This window comes from Hippopotamus amphibius, chromosome 7 (assembly GCF_030028045.1).
Source record: "Hippopotamus amphibius kiboko isolate mHipAmp2 chromosome 7, mHipAmp2.hap2, whole genome shotgun sequence".
Classification (NCBI taxonomy): domain Eukaryota; kingdom Metazoa; phylum Chordata; class Mammalia; order Artiodactyla; family Hippopotamidae; genus Hippopotamus; species Hippopotamus amphibius.
Genome location: NC_080192.1, coordinates 130,478,059 through 130,498,524, shown reverse-complemented (window position 1 = coordinate 130,498,524; position 20,466 = coordinate 130,478,059). Strand labels below are relative to the sequence as shown.

The 20,466-nt window shown below is 50.0% G+C and overlaps 1 protein-coding gene across 2 annotated transcripts; it reads left to right on the top strand.

The window, feature by feature from the left end:
* Positions 1 to 979: 979 nt before the first annotated feature.
* Positions 980 to 14,468, top strand: MFSD2B (MFSD2 lysolipid transporter B, sphingolipid). 2 transcript variants are annotated; one of them, XM_057741438.1, is made up of 14 exons: positions 980 to 3,023; positions 6,135 to 6,260; positions 7,429 to 7,553; positions 8,106 to 8,229; positions 8,534 to 8,612; positions 8,704 to 8,834; positions 10,656 to 10,746; positions 10,862 to 10,983; positions 11,425 to 11,508; positions 11,814 to 11,894; positions 12,126 to 12,235; positions 12,613 to 12,756; positions 13,113 to 13,283; positions 14,319 to 14,468. In XM_057741438.1, exons 1-14 carry the CDS (start codon positions 2,937 to 2,939, stop codon positions 14,341 to 14,343), a joined length of 1,500 nt encoding a protein of 499 aa, XP_057597421.1. In that variant the 5' UTR covers positions 980 to 2,936; the 3' UTR covers positions 14,344 to 14,468. The 2 variants fall into 2 exon arrangements, with proteins under 2 accessions (XP_057597421.1, XP_057597422.1); XM_057741439.1 differs by lacking the exon at positions 980 to 3,023 and having other exon boundaries at positions 3,781 to 6,260; positions 8,581 to 8,612.
* The last annotated feature ends 5,998 nt before the right edge of the window (positions 14,469 to 20,466 follow it).

Below are 20,466 nucleotides of genomic sequence, written 5' to 3'. Positions count from 1 at the left end.
CATTGCTCATCACACTGTCTTCAAATAGAAGTGGCTTACTCAGTACACTAATATTTGACTTTTTGTCATTCGATTTAAATGTATGTTTTTTGCGCAACAATTCATATTCATTGGAGAACATTATACAGTTATGCCAAAATGATCTTTAGCTCACCTATTAGTCCACCATTCAGAGATAGCCACTAGTAATGTTTTGGTGTGCATCTTTTCAGATATTTTTAAGTGTATCAGTCTTTAGTTTTATTTTGAAAGGCAGACTTCTTGGTTATTGTAGGTTTGTTTTACTTATTGAAATCTACTTATTTGTCTTTAAAAATTGCATTTGGAATCTGCCATCACTTTAAGTAGAATAGGAACCGTTAGGGAGAAAAATGTCTTTTAGTTACATTTCTGTGCAAAAAAGGGGAGGAAGGTTTCTGTGGGGGGTTTTTTGTGGAGTGTTTTTTTTTCTATTGCCCACTTCCTTTCTAAATTAAAATTGTGGTAGTATATGCAACAAAGTATAAGTATTGTGAGTGAAGTGTTTCCAAACCTGCTAAAATTGCTTATAAAAAGTGTCATGTTAAAACGTAAATTATCCAAAGAAACTCACCTTGAGTTCGTTTAGTTTCCAAGAAATTAAACCTTTAACACATACATTACCTAGTTCTCTCTCCACTGTTTGCTAGGGCTGCAATCAAGGAAACTGAAGGTACCCATTTTCTAGATTAAGGAATTGAGGCATGGAAAATGGAATGACTTGCTTTATACTGGGTAGTGTATACTTTAGGATTAGATTTAGCTGTAATAGGAAATCCAAAATAATAATGACTTACAGAATAAGTTTTATTTCCCATGAAAAAGTCCAGAGGGAAGCAGTTCAGAGCTGCTACATCAACTTCAAAAATCATGACTCCAGTATTGTCTTTTTTTTGGGGGGGGGGTGGAGGTGGGGGGGTGCCTATGTTGGGTCTTCGTTGCTGCGTGCAGGTTTTCGCTACTTCTGGAGAGCGGGGGCTACTCTGCCTTGTGGTTCACAGCCTTCTTATTGAGGTGGCTTCTCTTGTTGAGCATGGTTTCAAGGTGCATGGGCTTCAGTAGTTGTGGCGCATGAGCTTAGTTGCTCCTCGGCATGTGGGATCTTCCCAGAGCAGGGATCGAACCCATGTCCCCTGTATTGGCAGGCGGATTCTTAACCACTGCATCACCAGGGAAGTCCCATGACTCCAGTATTGTTAATCAGCTGATCTCAGCACCAGTTAACTTGAGGTCTCCAGATAGCCTCGCTAGCACCAGCCATTGTATTTGCATTTCATCATTTCATCCAGTAGAAGAAGCATATCCGTTCTGTTTCTTAAAAAGCTATTGAGATGTAATTCACTTACCTTACAATTCACCCATTTAAAATGTACGACTCAATGGTTTCTTAGTATATTCACAGAATTGTGCAGGCATCACCACAATCTGATTTTAGAATATTTTTATCTCTGTAGGAAACCTCATTAACAGTCTTTCTCCAACCTCAGTTCTAGGCGACCAAGAAGCCTACATTCTTTCTATAGGTTTAGCTTTTTGGACATTTCATATGAATGGAGTCATACATTATGTGGTCTGTGACTGGCTTTTTTTTCACAACATAATGTTTTCAAAGTTCATCCATGTCCTTTATAATACTAATAGTCCATTATATGAATATTCCTAACAGTCTAAACATTTATCCATCAGTTGATGGACATTTGGGTTGTTTCCTCTTTAGCTATTATAAATAGTGCTGCTATGAACATTTGTGTTCAAGTTGTGTGATCATGTTTTCATTTTGGTTAAATTCTTAGGAGTGGAATTGCTGGGTCATAAAAATTTTCTACTTTTGAAGGACTGCCAAACTTCCAAAGCACCTGCACTGTTTACGTGCCCACTTCCAATGTATGATTTTCCACATTCTCCCCAACACTTGTTATTGTCTTTTTAATTATAGCCTTCCTAGTGGAGTTTTGTATTTCTTGTAGTTTTGTATTTCTCTGGTGACATGAGTATCTTTTCATGTGTTTACTGCCCATTTGTCAATCTTGGAGAATTATCTATTCAAATCCTTCGCCCAGTTTTTAACTGGGCTTTTTACTGTTTAGTTTTGAGTTCTTTATGTATTCCAATACAAGTTCTTATGATTTACAAACATTCCTCCCATTCTGTGGGTTGTCTTTTCACTGAATGCATGGTTTGCAACACAGTTTTTCATTTAGATGTAATGCAACTTATGCTTGTGGTGTCCTAAGAAACATTTGTCTAACCCAAGATTATAAAGATATGCTCCTATTTTCTTCTAAGAGTTTTATAGTTTCAGCCTTTACAGTTAGGTCTGTGACAGGTTTTCAGTTAATTTTTGTATGTGATATGACCCCTTCCCTTTTAAGGACCTTTCTGGGAAATTGCCCACACCACTCAGCTTCCATTCACTGGCCAGGACTTAGTTACGTGGCGATACCCCATCATCTGTATTAGGCTGGAGAATGTGTATTTCGGGCATCCTAAATCAATTTTTTTAAGAGGGTTGTAACCTACTCAGTCATAAACTTAGTTCGAGCAAGTCGATTCTATTGCTTCGTTTTCCTAATGAACCTGTTTGTCGCCTTTCACGAGGATTTAGCAGGAGAGCTTAGCGCGAACCGCCGCTGGCTGTCACTCCCTCGGAGTCCCACCCCAAGGAAAACTGTCCCGAGTGACTTGCCGGCCCTTTCCCCCAACAGATATGGGCTCTTGGCGGTTTTCACTTCGGGGACCCGACCCCAGGCACTTTGCGGCTTCCCGGTTTCCCGCGCGTGGCCCCCGGCCCGCGGCGCGCCCGCCAGCCCGCCCCTCTTCGCGCCGCGCCCACTCGGCCCCGGAGCCGCCCTCCCGGTGGGGCCGGCCGGGCGATAACACCCAGGGCGACGGCCGCAGTGCGGGTGCAGCCGTGCGCGATGGCAGCGTCCCCGGAAGGGACCTCGGCCCCGGCCGTGGAGACGCCGTCGCCCGCGCGGCAACCGCGCGCCTTGGAGCCGGGCTCGGTGAGCGCACAGCGAGGGGCGCGAGGGGAGCTGGGGCTGAGCCGGGCGCGGGGCCCCGGGGACCTTCCGGGCGTCTGGGAGGAGCCCTTCAGCCAGCCAGCGGCAGCCCCGCAGGGTCCTCGGCCCGAGCCTCCGGGTGCTGAACCGCTCCTGGGGGAGTCTGACAGTTGAGAGGCGCTGAGGGTATTCGCCGCCCCAAAGAGAACAGGATGGGAAACCGCGTCCTAGGCAAGTGAAGGAAGCCCCTGATTGCTTCGGCTAGTCAGGCAGGGCCAGGGCCAGTCTGGGGCTCTCGTCCACCACGCTCCGGGTACTTTCCGAGGTCTCTTGAACCCTGGGGCAGGCAGGGCTTTCAGTTGTGCGTGAGGAGGCTGCCTTCCTTCCCCCATCTCCAGGCAGATGCTGTGGGCTTAGCCACCCGCTCAAACCGGGCCTCCTCCAGGCACCAGGCTCTCCTTGAGGAGACCGCCCCCAGAGATGTCCTTCTGGGTAACCAGGCTCCGAACTGAGGGTAGAGGGCCGCTGGGAGCCCAGGGGCGTCCTTAGCCCCTCCGCGTCCCCCCTCCCCCCACCCCCTGGATGGGTCTGGGGCGCATGTGATTCAGGGTGGCTGTGTTGGAGAGGAGTTCGGACGTCTGAGCGTCCTGCTGAGTGCAAAATCCACGGCCTGCTCTGTGCTCCACGCAATCATTCTGTCTGTGGCTTCACTTCATCGCCTCAATTCCCTTTTGTTGACTCAGTGCTCCCTCTCAGTCACCTTGGAGCTAAAGACCGTGGCCTCTAAGAAAGAAAGCTAGATCAAGAGGCCCTCTGGGGACTCTCATTTCCCAGGGAAGTTTAGACATTCAGGGTGAGATGAATGGCTAGAGGGGTATGTTGTCCATGAAATGCTAACGTTTAATTCTCATAACAACTCCATGAGGTATATTATCTCCATTTTACATGTGAGGAAATGAAGCTCAGCCTCACTAAGTACCTTGTCCTGGGTCACACAGCTAGAAATGGCAGATGTGGAGAATTTGCATTCAAATTTGCCAAGTTTGTCTAACTCTGAAACTTGTTCTCAGTTGACTGAAGGGCTTATGATTTAAGTAGGCAACTGTCTTTTTCAAGATTCCAAGATTATATCATACACCTAGTTTCAGCTGGAATTTCTTTTTCTTTTCAAGTGCCTTCCATGTACCAGAAACTGGATGGGTACGTTTAGGAGAGACCAGAGTCCCATTATGGAGGGCGCGGGGGTAGGGAGAGCTATCATATTGGACTCTGACAGCTGTTAGGTTTTCTGGAATTGAAATAATGTCCACCAAAATGTCAGGAAAGGAGACCACATCCTGCCTCATGTGTGGGTAAGAAGAGTGCAGAGGATTTGATAAACCCTTATCCGGGAAGACCTTCCTTTGCAAAGAGCCCATTTGGGGTGCCTGGCAAGATACCAAAATGGGTGAAGCCATAGTTGCTCTCCACTCCCCCTCCCATCTCCAGGCAAAAGATGAAAAAGAAGGATTCCCAGCATCTTTGGAAGAAATAGCACTTTACACAAGTGTCTTCATGGCATTTATTCTTTCAACAAATATATATTGAGCATTGTTCTAGGTACTGCGGACATGGTGGTGAAAAAAGTTATATAGTTCATGCTTTTAGAGAGTTTATATGCTGGTGGCAAGAGGCAAGAAATAAATAAGCATATATCCTGTAGTAAGTACGACTGAGAGAGATTTGGGTGGTCAGGGAAGGCCTTTCTAAAGAGATGACATTTAGGCTTCAGCCTGAATGGCAAGAAGTCAGCTCTTGCAAAGACCTGGAGGAAGAGCCTTCCAGACAGAAGGGACAGGAAGTGCAAAGGCCCTGAGGCAGCAGCAGACAAGGTCATTATGATCAACAAGAAAGAGGCTACCATGGTTGAGGAGGGCTATCTGAAGTGAAGTGGAAAAGGGAGTAGGGGCTGATTGGATGGGCTCCTGTAGGCTATGAGGGAAGCACTTGGAGTTTTATTCAAACTGTAATGGCAAGCTGTTAGAGGGTTTTAAACAGAGATAAGACACAATCTGATTTATGTTATGAAAAGATTACTTTGGCTGCTGGACGGAGAGTAGATAGTAGGGTATGAGAGTAGAAATAGGGAAGCCACTTAGGAGGCCCTCACTGATAGGTTAGACAGGGGAGTTAGGAAAGAGGAATCAAGGATAACTCCTAGGTTTGTGGCCTTAGCTGCTGAGTGGACATTGGGGCTATTTCATGCAACGGGGGTAATAAGGTTAGGAGGTTAAGACAATGGGAGAGAAATCATGAGCTGTGTTTTGACCATGCTAAGCTGAAATGCTTGTTTGGCAGCCACATGGGGCTGTGAGTAGACAGTCTGATTTCGAATCTGGAATTCAGTGGATAGCTTAGGGATATATACACATATCCCTAAATGTGTGTGGGGGGGTGTGTGTGTGTACACACATATATTTGGGGTCATATGCATCACTTCATTTCAGTGGTTGGTTCGCAGACAGTCTCTCCAGAAAAAAAAAAAAAAAAAGAAAATGCTCTGATTTGTAATGTTTGCTGATTTCTATGGTATAAATACTCACACCATGGCTGATTTCAGGCTACCAGTAACCACTGCCTTGCAAAAGTCCCGGACATTTAACAATCAGTTCCCAGAGCCATTGCTTCATTTGTTCATCAAAACATCCCTTGAAGTTGGCAGGAATATCCATTTGACAGATGAGGCTTAGAGAGATAAAGTGATTTATTCAAAGTCACACAGGAAGTTGGTGGCAAAATTAGGGGCCACCTGACCCCCAGTGGACTCTGGCTTGCTGACTGGGACAATAAAACAGACCGCAGCAGGAAGCACTGTGGGAGAAATATAAGGAAGAACTACCCCCCCCCCGCTCCCCCCCCCACCCCGCCCTGCCAAATTTTTAGAGGTCATGGTTTAGGATTTTTTTTTTCCTTTCTCTAACTCACTTCCTTTTACAATGATTTGGGACAAATTAGGACTGAGAGGTTGCTGGAAAAGCCCTCAAGATATAGGGACCTCAGGATGCTTTTGGAAGTCAGGCGACTGTAGGGAGCTGTTGTGTGTCTGTGGCGGCTTAGCTCCTGTGTCTCCCCCAGGACAGCAGAGCTGGTCGCCTCTCCTTCTGTACGAAGGTGTGCTATGGCATTGGAGGGGTCCCCAACCAGGTGGCCTCCAGCGCCATAGCCTTTTACCTGCAACTTTTCCTGCTTGATGTGGCACAGGTGAGTGTGGGCAGCAGCCTCGGGGCCCCCTACTCCCATCTTCCTTGGTGTCTGGCTCTTTCCCCCGCCTATACTTCCATCCTCACCATCCTTGGTAGATGGCATTTCTGACCCAAGCTTGACAAAAAACTAAATACTATTGAGGGCAACCTCCTCCAGGGTATTTATTACAGGCTGTTTGTAGTGGGAAAATGGGAAACAACATGAATGCCCTAAAATATAGAAGCAGTTGGATAATAAGTTGGGCTATATCCACAGAATGGACTATTGTGTCGTCCCTCAAAAGAATGAATTAGATCTGTACCAGTTGACTCAGAAGGATTTCCATGACGCACTACCAAGTAAGAAAAGTTAGTTTTAGAGAAGAGTACATAAAATGATCCCATTTCAGCAAAACAAAAATATGCCCCATATATATGGGTGCATGGGTATGTGGATGTATATATGTCTGTACATGTGGAAAGGATGAGCATGGAGAAAGTAAATTCCAGAAGAATATCTGCCAGATTCTTAATGTTGGCTCTAGGAGGGAATGGTGGAGGATAGAGGGTAAACAAAAAAGAAGTTTTCAATAAGGTACCCATGATTTATTTATTATTTATTTATTTATTTATTTTTCCCATGATTTTTTTAATGACACTGATACGATCCCATTATGTGTAAAATTATAAATTGCAAATGGACATAAGGAAATGCAGGAAAGCATGATCAAAATGCTCCTGTCGGTTGTCTCAGGATGGTGGGACTTCAGATGAGCTTTGCTCAATATTTTTCTGTACTGTTTGAATGTGTTTGTAATGAGTGTATCATTAATGTAATCAGAAAAGTCAATAAAACATTTTCATTGTGAAACACAAGGTCCGCCTCTGACTGTCAGCTTCGGTGTGCCCTTTTTGCACTGAGCCACTTCAGGGGGGCGTCTCTCAAGTCTTCTCCAAAAGTGACTGGGCATAACAGGAATGTGCTAGTATACAGCTGTCACTCCCTCCCCCTGTCCCTTCTCTACTGGTGCAGATATGCCCTCAGAGCTTTCTAGATTCCTGTCCTGGAAGAGACCAAATAGCTCTTTACACCATGGCTCCGGCCCCTGCCAGTTTCCCAGATCTTCCTCCTGATGGGCGGCAGGACCAGACACCCTCTCTAACTCTGCCAGACTTTGGCTTTTCAGATCCCTGCTGCCCAGGTGTCACTTGTCCTGTTTGGAGGGAAGGTGTCTGGGGCAGCTGCCGACCCTTTGGCTGGGTTCTTCATCAACAGAAGCAGGAGGACAGGGTCTGGACGACTCATGCCCTGGTGAGCAGCCCCTCGGTCCTCAGGGTCCCGGCACCCACCCCTGGCTTGAGATCACTGTGTTTGCCACAGCTGCTTCTTAGTGGAAAACGCTGTGGATGGTTAGAGGACAAGACTGGACAGAAGGTGACAGGAATGGACTGGGTCTGACTGAGTCATGCAGGTGTTCAGAGGCCTCTCCCTCACGGGTGGCACAGAGCTGGACCAAGCCTCCAAGAGTCGCAGGCCTGGCCCTGGGGGTCTAGGAGTGTGGCCGGGCTGAGCTGGATGTCTTGGAAGGTCTCCAGAGGAGATATGACTTGCTTGTGCCCCAGGGTCCTGGATACAGAGAACAGCACCACCCAGCCCCTAAGTGCTCCAGCCCCTGCTCCTGGCTCCCTTCTTGTCCCCTCAGCCACCTCTCCCCCTCCATGGCTCCCACTCTGAGAGCCCCGGCCCAGGGCTTCTCCAGGGGCCGAGGGCTTAAGCCCAGAGGGCTCAGGTTGCTCTAGACCCACCCTTTGCGTGCCCTGTCCCGGTGCCGTGGGGCGCTCCACCCGGACGGTGTTTCCACAGGGTGCTGGGCTGCACGCCCTTCATTGCCTTGGCCTACTTCTTCCTGTGGTTCCTGCCCCCCTTCACCAGCCTGCGGGGCCTCTGGTATACAACCCTCTACTGCCTGTTCCAGGCCCTGGCCACGGTAAGCAGGTGGCCCTCCTCCTGGGCCCGGATACCTGGATCCCCATTGCTGGCTGGAGGCTACTCTGAAGTGTTCGTGGTGGGGGCAAGCGTCCAGGTTCCCGCTGCCCACCTGCTCACCAGGTGGTGACCGACCATTAGCTTTTCTCGTGGGCTCTAGGCTGGGTGCCCCTCAGCCCCTAACTCTGGGTTGAGGGGGTCCGTGGGGACGTGCCAGCCTGGTGCAGACCTGGCCTGGGGAAGCTGCCAGCCTGGGTTGGCAGTCTGGGGGTGGGCTCCCTCCTAAGCTCCGCCTGGTGCCCCAGTTCTTCCAGGTGCCCTACGCAGCGCTGACCATGCTCTTGACCCCCAGCCCCAGGGAGCGGGACTCGGCCACTGCGTACCGTGAGTGCAGGAGGGCGTGGCGTGGGGTGGGGTGGGGTGGCTCTATCCTGGCCCCACAAGTTCAGTCACCTTGCTTCACAATGTGTCCCAGGGATGACCTTGGAGATGGCAGGGACGCTGATGGGAGCCACTGTCCACGGACTCATCGTGTCTGGTGCCCACGGGTCCCACAGGTGCAAGGAGGATGCGCTCCCAGGACAAGTGGCCATCTCCCCCAGTGCGGTGAGTGCCCAGGTGGCCCAGATCCACTGGGACCCCTGCTTTGGGGTCACCTCTTTCTTCCAGGGCTGCTTCTCCCCCGGATCTCTTCGTGGTTGTCTGGGGGCTCGGCTTTGCACACCATGCCCTCTCATTCCTAACCTGCTCCTCTGGCTGAACCCACTACCCCCATCCTCCCTGCTAAATCTGCTTCTCCTGCTGGGTGCCTTCTAAACATGGAGTCAAACAACAGATCAGCAGGCCATCTGGAGGGGAGGAATCAGACCCCAGAGAAGGGACAGGGGTCGGGAAGGGCCACAGGCAGGGGCAGGGGAGAGACAGCAGAAGGGTTTGGTGTCCGGGCAGAGCTCTGGGCAAAACGCATCCTATGACCAGTGCCACCCAGCCCTGAACAGGGGACCGCCAACCCCCACACCACCCTCAGCGTGAGAGTTAGCCTCTCCCCTCAGAGCAGGTCCCTTTCCAGCGATTAGGGGACATGTGTCTATTTATCCATCAAGTTCATCTTTTATTTCAACCCCCCCCCCACCCTTCTCCTTAAGCAAATGACATCACTGACCTCCACCAACATTTGAGAATTAATGGTATGAGAATAATACCACCAATACCCATGGTTCACCACCCGTAAGAAAACATTACAAGGAAGTCCTTGTGTATGCATCCCCAGACCCACCTGCAGCCCAGCCACAGACTTTGCCTGTGTACAGGGCAAAATGAAGCTGTAGGGCCCCAGAAAGAGTGGGGAAGTCAATCTCCCCTTCCCATGGCCCACTGCCCCAATCAAGGCATTGCCTGGATGGGGGTGGGTGAGAGGCTCCGCCCTCAGAACCCATCATGGTGCTATGAGCCTATGACCAGAGGGGTTTTTTTACCCTCCCTGCTTCCATGCCTAGGCCCCACTACAAGCGCCCTCCCCGAAGCTACTGGGTCACTGTCTGGGTGAGGGTGAAACAGAGGGTGGCAGTGGCTTTGGGTTGGGGAGCAGGAGGCCAGGCGGGGTCTGGGGTGCCAAGAAGTAGAGAGCAGGAGGCTGAGAACCTACCCCTCCAGGAGGTGGAGTCTCACGTGAGCCCAGGTGAGACACATTCAGGTGCCTCTTGGTAGTTCCGGCTCTGTTGTCGCATCGACTTCACTCACAAAACACAAATTCATGGATGAAATCATCATGAATTTCAAGGCAGCAGAGCATTAACCCCCAAGTGCAGCCCCTTCTGAATGTGGGACCCTGTGCAACTGTGCTGGACACACTGGTGAAACCTGCCCATCTCCCTCTTTCCTCCCCCACCAGAGGCGACCCCTATCCTGAACTGGGTGCCTGTTACTCCCATGCACGCCTTAGATGTATTTCATTATATTTGTGTCTTCCGCTGAGTGCAAAGTAGCACCGTTCCTGTTTTTGACATTTATCTGTGACATCGGGCTCCACACTGTAGCTGTCTCCTCAAGGATGTCCCCCCCACACACCCCAAGCCCCTCATTGTGGATGCACAGGGTCCCTCATTCGTCACTGCAACCTCAGAGTCTAGCACGCAGAAGTCAGCAGCAATGAATATTTGCTTAAAATAAATGGGGGTGGGCTGGGGAGGGTGCTTAGACCCAAGGAGGCATGGATGCACACAGGAGGCACAGGGCCAGCAGAAGGACCACCCTGGGCCCTTAGATCTCCCTCTCCTGCTGGGCTGACTGGGAGGAGGGACACCCAGCATCCTTGAGCTTGGGCTGAAGGTGCTGCTCCCATTGGGAGATACTCCTGCCCAGCCCTGGTATCCCCACTTCCATGGGTTGAAGACACCACCCCTACCAAAGTTCTGTCCTGCCCCACAGAGTCGTCTTTACTCCATTGCAGCCGCCGTGGTTACTGTGACTTATCCCGTGTGCAGTAGTCTGCTGTACCTGGGGGTGAAGGAGCAACCAGGTAGGTATGGGGATACAGGCAGAGTGTGGGAAGCAGAAGCTGGCGGCAGGGCTCTTGGGCATGGGTCTTGGTTTTGAACTCCACCAAGCCAAGAAGAACCCTTCCTGTGTTGCAGACACCTCTGCCCCAGCCTCAGGCCAGGGCCTGGGCTTTCTAGCTGGGCTGGGCCTCACGGTTCGGCACCCACCCTACCTGAAGTTGGTCATCTCCTTCCTGTTCATCTCAGCAGCCGTTCAGGTACCTCTGGCCAGGCTGATCCCCACTGGTTTGGCTCTGGCCATACTGACCCTGCATAGATTCAGGTTCAGTCTCTCGTCCCCACTGCACCGCAGAGAAACCAGTGGCTGACAAGCCTGGCGAGACTGGTGCTGGGAGGAGAGAAACCTACCTAGAGCTTGTGGGGCTGGGGAGGGTCAGGGCCCAGACGCCAGGAAGCTGATGGTGTCTGGGGTGGCAAAGTCCACTGATCTCAGCTGTGCTGGGGAAGGGGACTAGGAATGGTGTTTATACCTGTGTCAGGGATAAGAGGCCTTTGTTGGGGAGGGGACTGCACGATGGCGGCAGGAACCAGAGCTGGAGGTCCCGAAGGCGAGGCCAGACTTGAGACCTTGGCTTTGCCCTTGACTTCCAAGTTTCTGCCATTTCCAGTACGTGCCCACTTCCTGTCGACCTTCTCAGGTGCAGCAGAGCTACCTGGTCCTGTTCTGTACACACGCCTCCCAGCTGCACGACCACGTCCAGAGCCTGGTGCTAACCATCCTGGTGAGGGGACCTGGGGTGATGGAGGCAAGGTCACCGAGGGGCCTGAGCTGGGGATGTGTGATCCTTGACATGACAGGTGTGGCCGGAGTTCTGGGGGCCAATATTCTGGACTCTGCTGTGGTCTTAGTCACCTGCATTTCAGCAGAGGGTGGAATTGGGGCCAGAGTCATAAAGTTCATAGCCACTAGTCCCAACCAGGGGGCAAGATCAACATTGGGCATCCCACCTAAAAGCCAGGGCTTTCAGAACCTGGCAAAAGGCGCTGGTGGCGTGTCCTGGGCTGTGATGATTCTGTCTGCTCACAGGTCTCGGCAGTGCTGAGCACCCCGATGTGGGAGTGGGTTCTGCATCGATTTGGGAAGAGGATGTCGGCCCTGGGGATCTTTGTGAGTGAGGCAGGAAGCAAGGCCTGGGGGGACTTGGGGCGGGGGGGGGTACCTTGGAGCCTGAGTCTCCTGCGGGCCGGCAGGGCTGCATCTGTATTCTCCATGTCCTCAGTGCCTAGCACTGGACCAGACGCAGGGTGTCATAAGTAAAGAGTTGTGAGTGTGTGAATCAAAGAGCAATTGGGGCAGGGGTGCAGGTACAGGGAGCAGCTCGTGTGTCTGTCTCCCTAGGGGATGGTGCCATTTGCAATCCTGCTGGCTGCTGTGCCCACGGCACCCGTGGCATACGTCGTGGCCTTTGTATCTGGCATAAGCATTGCTGTGTCCTTGCTGCTACCCTGGTAGGCTGGGTGAGGGGAAAGGGGAGTGGGAGCTTCACGTCCTTCCTAATGGGTGTCCCTCCTTCACACCACCCCGCTGTCCCTGGCCCCTCGTGCACAGGCTGTGCTGGGGAGGGGCTCTCCCCCTTGTGGTAGATGGAAGCTTCCAGCTTTGTCCACGGAGCCCTCCTGAAAGAGCACCAGGTGGCAGGAAGAGTGGACAGCTGGGTGTTGGGGAAATACAAGCACACGTATTGCTTGGCTCTCTGTGGGCCAGTCCTGGACCTGGGCAGAGGGGACCCAAGGGTGAATCTGTCTCACTCTCTGTCCCGAGAGAGCTTGTAGGCTGGTGGCTGTCAAGGGGATAAAAGGGATAATTCTGCAGCCCCCTCCCCCAGGTCCATGCTTCCGGACGTCGTGGATGACTTCCAGCTGCAGCACCAGCACGGCCCAGGGTTGGAGACCATCTTCTACTCATCCTATGTCTTCTTCACCAAGCTTTCAGGTGCAGGTGCCCTGGGCATCTCCACTCTCAGCCTGGAGTGAGTCCCAGAGTTGGGCTGTACCAGAGGCACAAAAGACTAGTGGTGTAGGAAGCAAAGGGCAGAGTCCCCACCCTAGCCAGCCGGGGGCCACCCGTGAGTCCAGCTTTGTGCACATGACTGGGAGGGCCCTTCTTGGCGGCTGTACCCCTTCTGAAGCCTCTGCTTCCCACATTCTCAGCTCTCTCGGAACTCCCCCTGGTCTGCTAGTTCCCTCACGATCCCTTCCCCCGTAGTTAGGCTGATCTGGCCAGGACATGAATCCAGTGTCAGGATAGCATGGGGGTTGGGCATTTGGAACCCGTCCATCAGGAAGTCAGGCTCTGAGCGGGAAGCACGGGATGGTGTCTCTCCAGTTTTGCAGGGTATGAGTCAGGAGCCTGCAAGCAGGCGGAGCAGGTGGTGGTGACCCTCAAGGTCCTCATCGGTGCCGTGCCCACCTGTATGATCCTCGTCGCTCTGTGCATCCTCATGGTCGGCCCCACTCCAAAGGCGCCGAGTCGGGACAGCTCCCGCTCCCTTGGGAGGTAGGCACCTCGCGCACAAGGGTACACACAGGAGGGCTGCCAACATCCAGGAGGCACGCAGACGTGCATGGCTCTCATTTGGTCATCTCTACCTGATGTCCCACAAGCATGGCAGTCAGTCTTTTTTTTTTTTTGTCCCTAAATATTTATGTATTTATTTGGCTGCACCGGGTCTTAGTTGCGGCACAGGGGATCTTTAGTTGCAGCATGTGGACTCTTAGTTGCGGCATGCATGTGGGATCTAGTTACCTGACCAGGGATCAAACCCGGGCCCCCTGCATTGGGAGCGTGTAGTCTTAGCCACTGGGCCACCAGGAAAGTCCCCATGGTAGTCAGTCTTAACGGGCCCCAAACTGAGTCCATCTTCCTCCCCCATCCCTGCTCCTGCCCCGCCCCCATCCCGGTGAATGGCACTGCCCTCCAGCCTGGGAGCCGACCTTGGAGTCGTCTTCCACTCTTCCCCCTACAGGCTGCACTGAGCAGCCCTCTGACCTTGTTCTTCCCCCTTCGAAGCACCCATCCCGCTGCCTGGGGACGATCTGCTTGCTGCCTGGCTTTCGCAGTAGACTGTGGGGGCCCTTGAAGGCTGGGGCTGTTTTCTTCACTTTTGTGTCCCAAAAGCTCAGCCCCGAGCCGGGGGCCAAGCAAGCGCTGCAGTATCCACACGTCTGGTCCAGCAGACGTTCGCGAGCCATGTGCATGGTTTTGCAGATGCCCACAGACTTACAAACACGAGCCCGTGTAGATACAGAGGACCACACAGGAGAGGCAGGAAGTGGCTCTGTCATGGGTGCCTCCCTGCTCGGTATGGATGGCCTGGGACGCCAGCCCATCTTACTGAGATCATACGTCATGCTTGGGGAGTGACGCGTAGATGGGGAATTGCTTGATGAGACTTGGAGAAACAGGGTCATAGCTTCCTTCACAGGGTTGAGAAGGGGAGGAGTTGCTAGGGAGACAAGCAGCAGCCACTGATACTTCCAGGGGCCCCCACCCACCCTCATCCCGCTCTTTGGCTTCTTCCCTTTCCAACAGAAGGACCAGCTACAGCCTTGCTTGAATTTGAGACTCCTGTGAGCCTCAACGGCAGGAGCAGCGTCTTCTCGGCTCCAAGTCCCCCTTTCCTCTCAGCCCTTCGGCACCCCTGCTTCACAGTTTACACACGACCCGTCTCTTCCCCTGGGTTTTGGAATCTTCAGTGACTCTCCTGAAGGAAGGGGCCTGGGCTGCAGGACCCCACCTGTCATGTCTTGCCTGTTGACCACAAGACATCTCAGATAGGCCTCACCCCAGCTCCAAGCAACTTGTGACCTGGAAAGCATCCTAGTAGCAGCTCTTCCTGGAAAAAGGAAGCCCCTACCCGTCTGGTCTGCAGACTTCACGTCGGAGCACCAGGCCCACCAACCTGCTTGTATGGCAAAGCTACCTAATAGGACAGACACAGAACTCTTGTTTCCCCTTGATGGTCCAGTGGATATCTGAGAGGCTGACAGACCGCACATGAATGGGCAGAGTGGGGACAGATGGACACGCTGCGATGTCCAGTGAGGACACACAGATGCAACGAGGCCAACAGACCCCACGGGGAGTGAACGGGGCCAGCAGTGGGGACAGACTGAGCAGGGCATGAGGGGTTTCTCAAGCCTCTCCCTTCGTGCAGCTAAACTGATGACACTGTTTCTTGAAGTGGACACAGACTGATATCGTGCCACCAAAGATCAATCATTTTTATGAACAAAAGTTATTTTTGTGGAAGTATTTTCCTGAAAGCTTATCGTTTTTTGTTTGTTTTTGACCTCGCCTCTTGGCATTCAAGATCTTAGCTCTCCGACAAGGGATGGAACCTGTGGCCCCTGCAGTGGAAATGCAGAGTCAACCACTGGACTGCCAGGGGAGTCCCCTGAAAGTTTATCTTATAAAAGCACAGGAACCACCGTTTTCTATAGGCCATGTCTTTGGGAAAGAAAGATCCACTGAGATTTATTTTTTCAGAAACAAATTAAAGGGTTTATCTTCTATTGAGTCTGTAAAATTTGACTGTGGCCAGCCTTCTCATCCCCTTCCTGGGACAACCCTGTCCAGAGGAGGGAAGGGGAGGGTGCCTGATGTCACTGAAACTGGCTATGGCCCCTCAGCCATATGTCCCAGAATCTGCATTTCCCCAGACCAAAGATGCCATGTGGGAGGTGGGTTCCTTCCTTCCTTTGGAAAAGACAAAAATTGAGACTCGATAGCGGCCAGGGCAGCAGACCACGGTGGCTCATGTGGGTTTGGGACCTGGGGAGGAGTAGGGGAACCCGTGGGGGGCCCTGAGGCCCCAGCAACTTCTTCTAGAGAAGCCTGGATACCTAATGGGGGATCAGGAGGTGCAGACCTGCCCCCCACGTTTCTCCCCAGCCCCCAGCTCTAACCCCTCCTGAGCCCACTGCCCAGGGCTAGGGGCCCTTCCACTTCCTCTTTAGACCTCTGGCTGCCTCTTAGGTGTAAGATTAGGTGCAAGGTCTAAGATGGCCAGAGCTCAGACACACTCAGACAGGATGTGCTCCTCAGAGCTTAAAGCATTTAGCTTCCTCTACAAATGCGGTAGCACAAGAAGGAATCTGACCTCAGAACCTGACTAAGAGGGCGTGCAAAGTGTGACCCGGTCTGTTTGATGCCTGAACTTTCTGGCCCTGTGACACTGACATGGGTATCTAATCCTTGAGGTCACAGGGCTCCAGGGAAAGAGGTGGGCTCAGTCTCTCTTCCTTCCCCATCTGATTGACTCCGGAAGAGGCTTACAGGAAGCTCTACTCACCCCTTGCCGTGCATAGGCACACACACCACACATCCACACACAGAACTCTTGACACTGGAAAATCACTGGCTGTGTGGAGACAGTACCTGGTATGACAGAGGGCCTGGTAGTTTCTACCATGTTATGTTATGCTGTGCTTTGGAAACCTAGGCAACACAGGTGGGATCAGAGGCTTGTGCCACATTTTGTTACCTATACTATTTCCCAGGAGCGCAGTCTCAAGGAGCAGAGCTCCACTGTACAAAGACGGCTGCAGGGGGCCACCTCTGGGGGTCAGGGGTTTGACCTCAGAGACAGGAGGCGATCATGGGTTGGCCAAAAGCTATAATTCCATTTCTTCCTCATAGCAGCCCTATGAAGGTATTATGATTCTCATCTTCAGATGAAGAAACAGAGAGATTAAGCAACTTGCCTAAGATCCGTTGATGGTAGAAATGGTCTTGTATTCTAGTTGGCCTGATTCCAAAGCTTGTGGAGATGGCCAGGAATGGCTGATCCAGGACTTTGGTATCACAGGACCGCTCCTCCTCTGAAACCAGACGCAGCATCCTCCCCATACCCCATGTCCACATCCCTCCTCTGACCCCCACCCTCCTAGAGCCCATCCTCCTGCTTGCCACCAAGGTCTCTCCTTGCCACCAAGGCCAGCCCTGGGCCTGTCGCCGGCAAAGGCAGGCATCTCCCCTTGCCCCTTCCCTCTCCACTAGCTTTTGCATCTCCACTTAAATCCAGGAGAGCATGCCATTCATTGCTCAAGACCCTCAGGCCACCCTTGCATCCCATCAACAGTCCCTCAAGGCCTCACAAGATCAGGGCACTGCTAAAGTGTCACTTCCTCAGGAAGGCCTTTCCTGCTTCCCCACAATCGCCTCCTCCACCCCCAGCTCTCGTTTCGCTCCACCCGCGTTGCTTGCGCTCAGTAGAACCTATCTCCACATACAAGTCTATATTTATCAATGGCTTTCTTGTTTATTGCTTGACACCCGTTAAAACTTAAATGTCACGAGGGCAGGGGCTTTGACCGCTACATCCTCAGTGCCCAGAAGCGAACGTTCAACATGAACGAACGTTTGCTAACTGAACAAGTGAATGTCAAACAAACAGAAACAGCCTTTCCTGTTCCCTTCACTTTCTCCTCTCCAAGTAATCTGCCTTAGTCTCCTCCCCCCACCCCCGCTCCACAGCGTGTGTCCTCACCCTCACCTGCCATTTCTTCCTTAACCCACTGAACCTGGACTCAGCCTCCTCACTGAGGAGAGCGCAGCCTGGCAGGCACACTCCAGCATCGGGAAAGGGAGAGGGGAGTTTGTATGTTGCTTTCCTCTCTTACGTGTGGTTTTAGTCAACTTTTTAAAACAAATCTGAGCCTCCACTTATTTTTTTGAAAGAAATGTGTACACTGTTACCTACACGTTGGGACAGCTCTGATGATTAAGTGGGGGGACACTGACCAAGGAAACCTCAGTCTGCGGTAGCTGTAATGCTGACCTTGCCTCTTCAAAACCCTGTCCTCCCTTGGTTTGCAGGACACCTCCCTCCTGGTTCTCCTCCACCATCTCTGACAGTTCTTTTTCTTACTTTTCCTTTGCTGCTTCTTCCTTCGATGCTCTGTGGTTGTCTCGGGCTTCCCAGGGCCGTGTGGTCTCATTCACTACCAGCACCTCTACCCCACTCTATTTCCAACCCTGAGCTCTCTGCTGACCTTCAGGTCCCCAGAATCGAAGATCAGATGCCCATCTCAGTGTCCTCCAGGCAGGTAAAAGATCACATGTCCAAAACTCCTCACCTTCTCTCCACACTTGTCTTGTCTTCTGCATTTTCAGTAAATTTACACCAACATCTATCCAGTCACCAAAACTCAAAACTTGGTCTCTTCTTAGTTTTCTTTCTCTCCCATTCACGCCACCACCCCATTCCCCATATATACCAAGTGTGGATTAAGCAAGGGAAAGTGTTGCAATTTATGGGTTCTACCATTATCAGATGGTAGAAGTTATCTGAAACTGAACAGAAAGCTGTAACACCAGATATCGATGGGTGTGGCTCATAACACACATGGTGAACTGATATAGCTATCTGTTAGGTGTTTGAGGTGTATGTGTGTATGTGTATTTGTGTATCCCTATGGGACTCAGTTCAGCTGGGTACAGTTATCTGTGTTCACCTAGTGTTTCTTAAGGACATAATTGGTGCTCAAGCAACAGGAAATTCAAGTTATGCTCTAACAGTTCCCTAATGTAGCAATTGTGTTGGAACAAATTTGTTTTCAAAACAAACATTATAACAGAACTGAGTGTTTATGTGTGTGGGTGTAAATATACAGAAATCCTAAATGGCACCATAAATATTAAAGGAATAAAATAAGTATTTTAAAACATTCCCACAAAAAAAAAAGAAAAGAAAAGAAAAGAAAAAGGCGTACTCTGCAACTCATTATTTCAGGCCAGAATAAGCGTGATACCAAAACCAGACAAGCAAAGTCAAAAAGAAAGGAAATTTACAGGCTAATCTTATTTAAGAACATAGAAGCAAAAATCTAAAACACAATATTAGCAAACTGACTCTGGTAATGTCTAAAAAATAAATACATCATGAACATATTGGGTGTATTCAACGATGCAAAGTTAGAAAAATCCACTAAGTGAGATTTACCACATTAACAGATTAAGGGAGGAAAAAATTATAATCTCAATAGATACAGAAAGAACCATTTGATAAAAATCTAACAGCCATTCATGACAAAAGTACTTAACAAGCCAAGAAGAAAAGGAAAATTTTAAACCTGAGAAAGGATATCTACCAAAAACCTATAGCAAGCGTCACTTTTAATGGTGAAATAGTTCCTTTAAAATCAGGAATAAGGAAAGGATGCCCACTATCCACAAAACTGTCATTACTTGTGAATGATATGATTGCCTACATAGAAACCCCAAAGAATCTACAGGTAAATTATTAGAATTAAAAAGACAGTACAGCAAGGCAGTTGGATATAAAATTAACAAAAAAGAATTGCATTTTATATACCAGCAACAGTTATAAAATATAATTTTTAAAAGATATCATTCACAGTAGCAACAAAAAATATAAAGTACCTAGGAATAAATGAACAAAGTGTGGAAAAACTCCTTCTGGCCATGATGGAGCAATAGAGACCAGATCTCACCTCTATGCTAAAACAATTAAAAATAAAAAACAACAAAAACCAAAACCTGGACAGAACATATGAAACAACAGTTTTCAAGGCACTGACATCAGGCAACAAAAGAGTAATAATCTCTGAGAGAAGGGAAACAAGTTAGGTGAAACTTACAACTGCCTCACTTTACTGCCTTGAGAATTTCCACATGACAGTGAAGAGAACCATTTGGGGTCCAGAGGGCTCCTTGAGTTGACATGAGTTGGAAGGGACCAAAGTGGCTAGAGTCTGCAGGACAGAATAGTGGGGGAGTGAGTTACTCCACAAAAGAAAACTCGGAACATCTACAGAGGGTTCCCTCAAGTACCCAACAGAACGTTGATTAAAGAAATAAATGTGGAAGACAAAACTTTCATAAAAGGAAAGATAAATGTGACTTCATTACATTGTAAATCAACTATCCTTCAATAAAAGTGACTTCTTTAAAATTAACTATGTTCAACAAAACACACCATCAAGGAAGAGAAAAGACAAGTCACAAGCGGGGTGAAGATATTAGCCACATATGAACAACATCTAGAATATACAAAGAATCCCTACAGCTTGGTAACATAAAATTGTAAATCAACTACACTTCAACTTAAAAAAAGAGAATCCCTACAACTAGACAAGAAAAAGAAAACCCAATAGAAATTTGGGCAAAAGATAAGAACAGGCATTTAGCAAAAGAGAAAACTGGAATGGCCAATAAACACATGAAAGATGCTCAATTTCATTGTTGGTCTGGAAGTAAAAATCAGGATCACAGTGAGAAACCATATAGAACTACTAGAGGGTCATAAATTAAGAAGCCTTGAGCCTATAGAACAACAGGAGCTGTTGGGAATGAAGACTGATATAAGCACCTTGGAAAATAACCTGAATTTACATACACCCTGTTCTCCAGCAACTCCACGTCTAGGTAAAAGACCCTAGGAGGGACTTCCCTGTTGGTCCAGTGGCCAAGAATCTGCTTTCCAATGAAGGGGACACAGGTTCGATCCCCGGTCAGGGAACTAAGATCCCACGTGCCGCGAGGCAATGAAGCCTGTGTGCTGCAACTACTGAGCCCATGCGCCACAACTAGAGAGGAGCCCATGAGCTGCAACAAAAGATCCCACGTGCCACAACTAAGACCCACAGCCAAATTAATTAATTAAAAAAAAAAAAAAAAAAAAGACCCTGGAGAGACTTTTCAAACACCTGCATCA

What these genes read in the sequence shown, in the direction of transcription:
- MFSD2B (XM_057741438.1), top strand. Translation starts at nt 2,937, where the DNA reads ATGGCAGCGTCCCCGGAAGGGACCTCGGCCCCGGCCGTGGAGACGCCG. An exon ending in GCGCCTTGGAGCCGGGCTCG is followed by an intron (nt 3,024 to 6,134) that starts GTGAGCGCACAG and finishes TGTCTCCCCCAG; the next exon opens with GACAGCAGAGCTGGTCGCCT. An exon ending in GGGGGTGAAGGAGCAACCAG is followed by an intron (nt 10,747 to 10,861) that starts GTAGGTATGGGG and finishes CCTGTGTTGCAG; the next exon opens with ACACCTCTGCCCCAGCCTCA.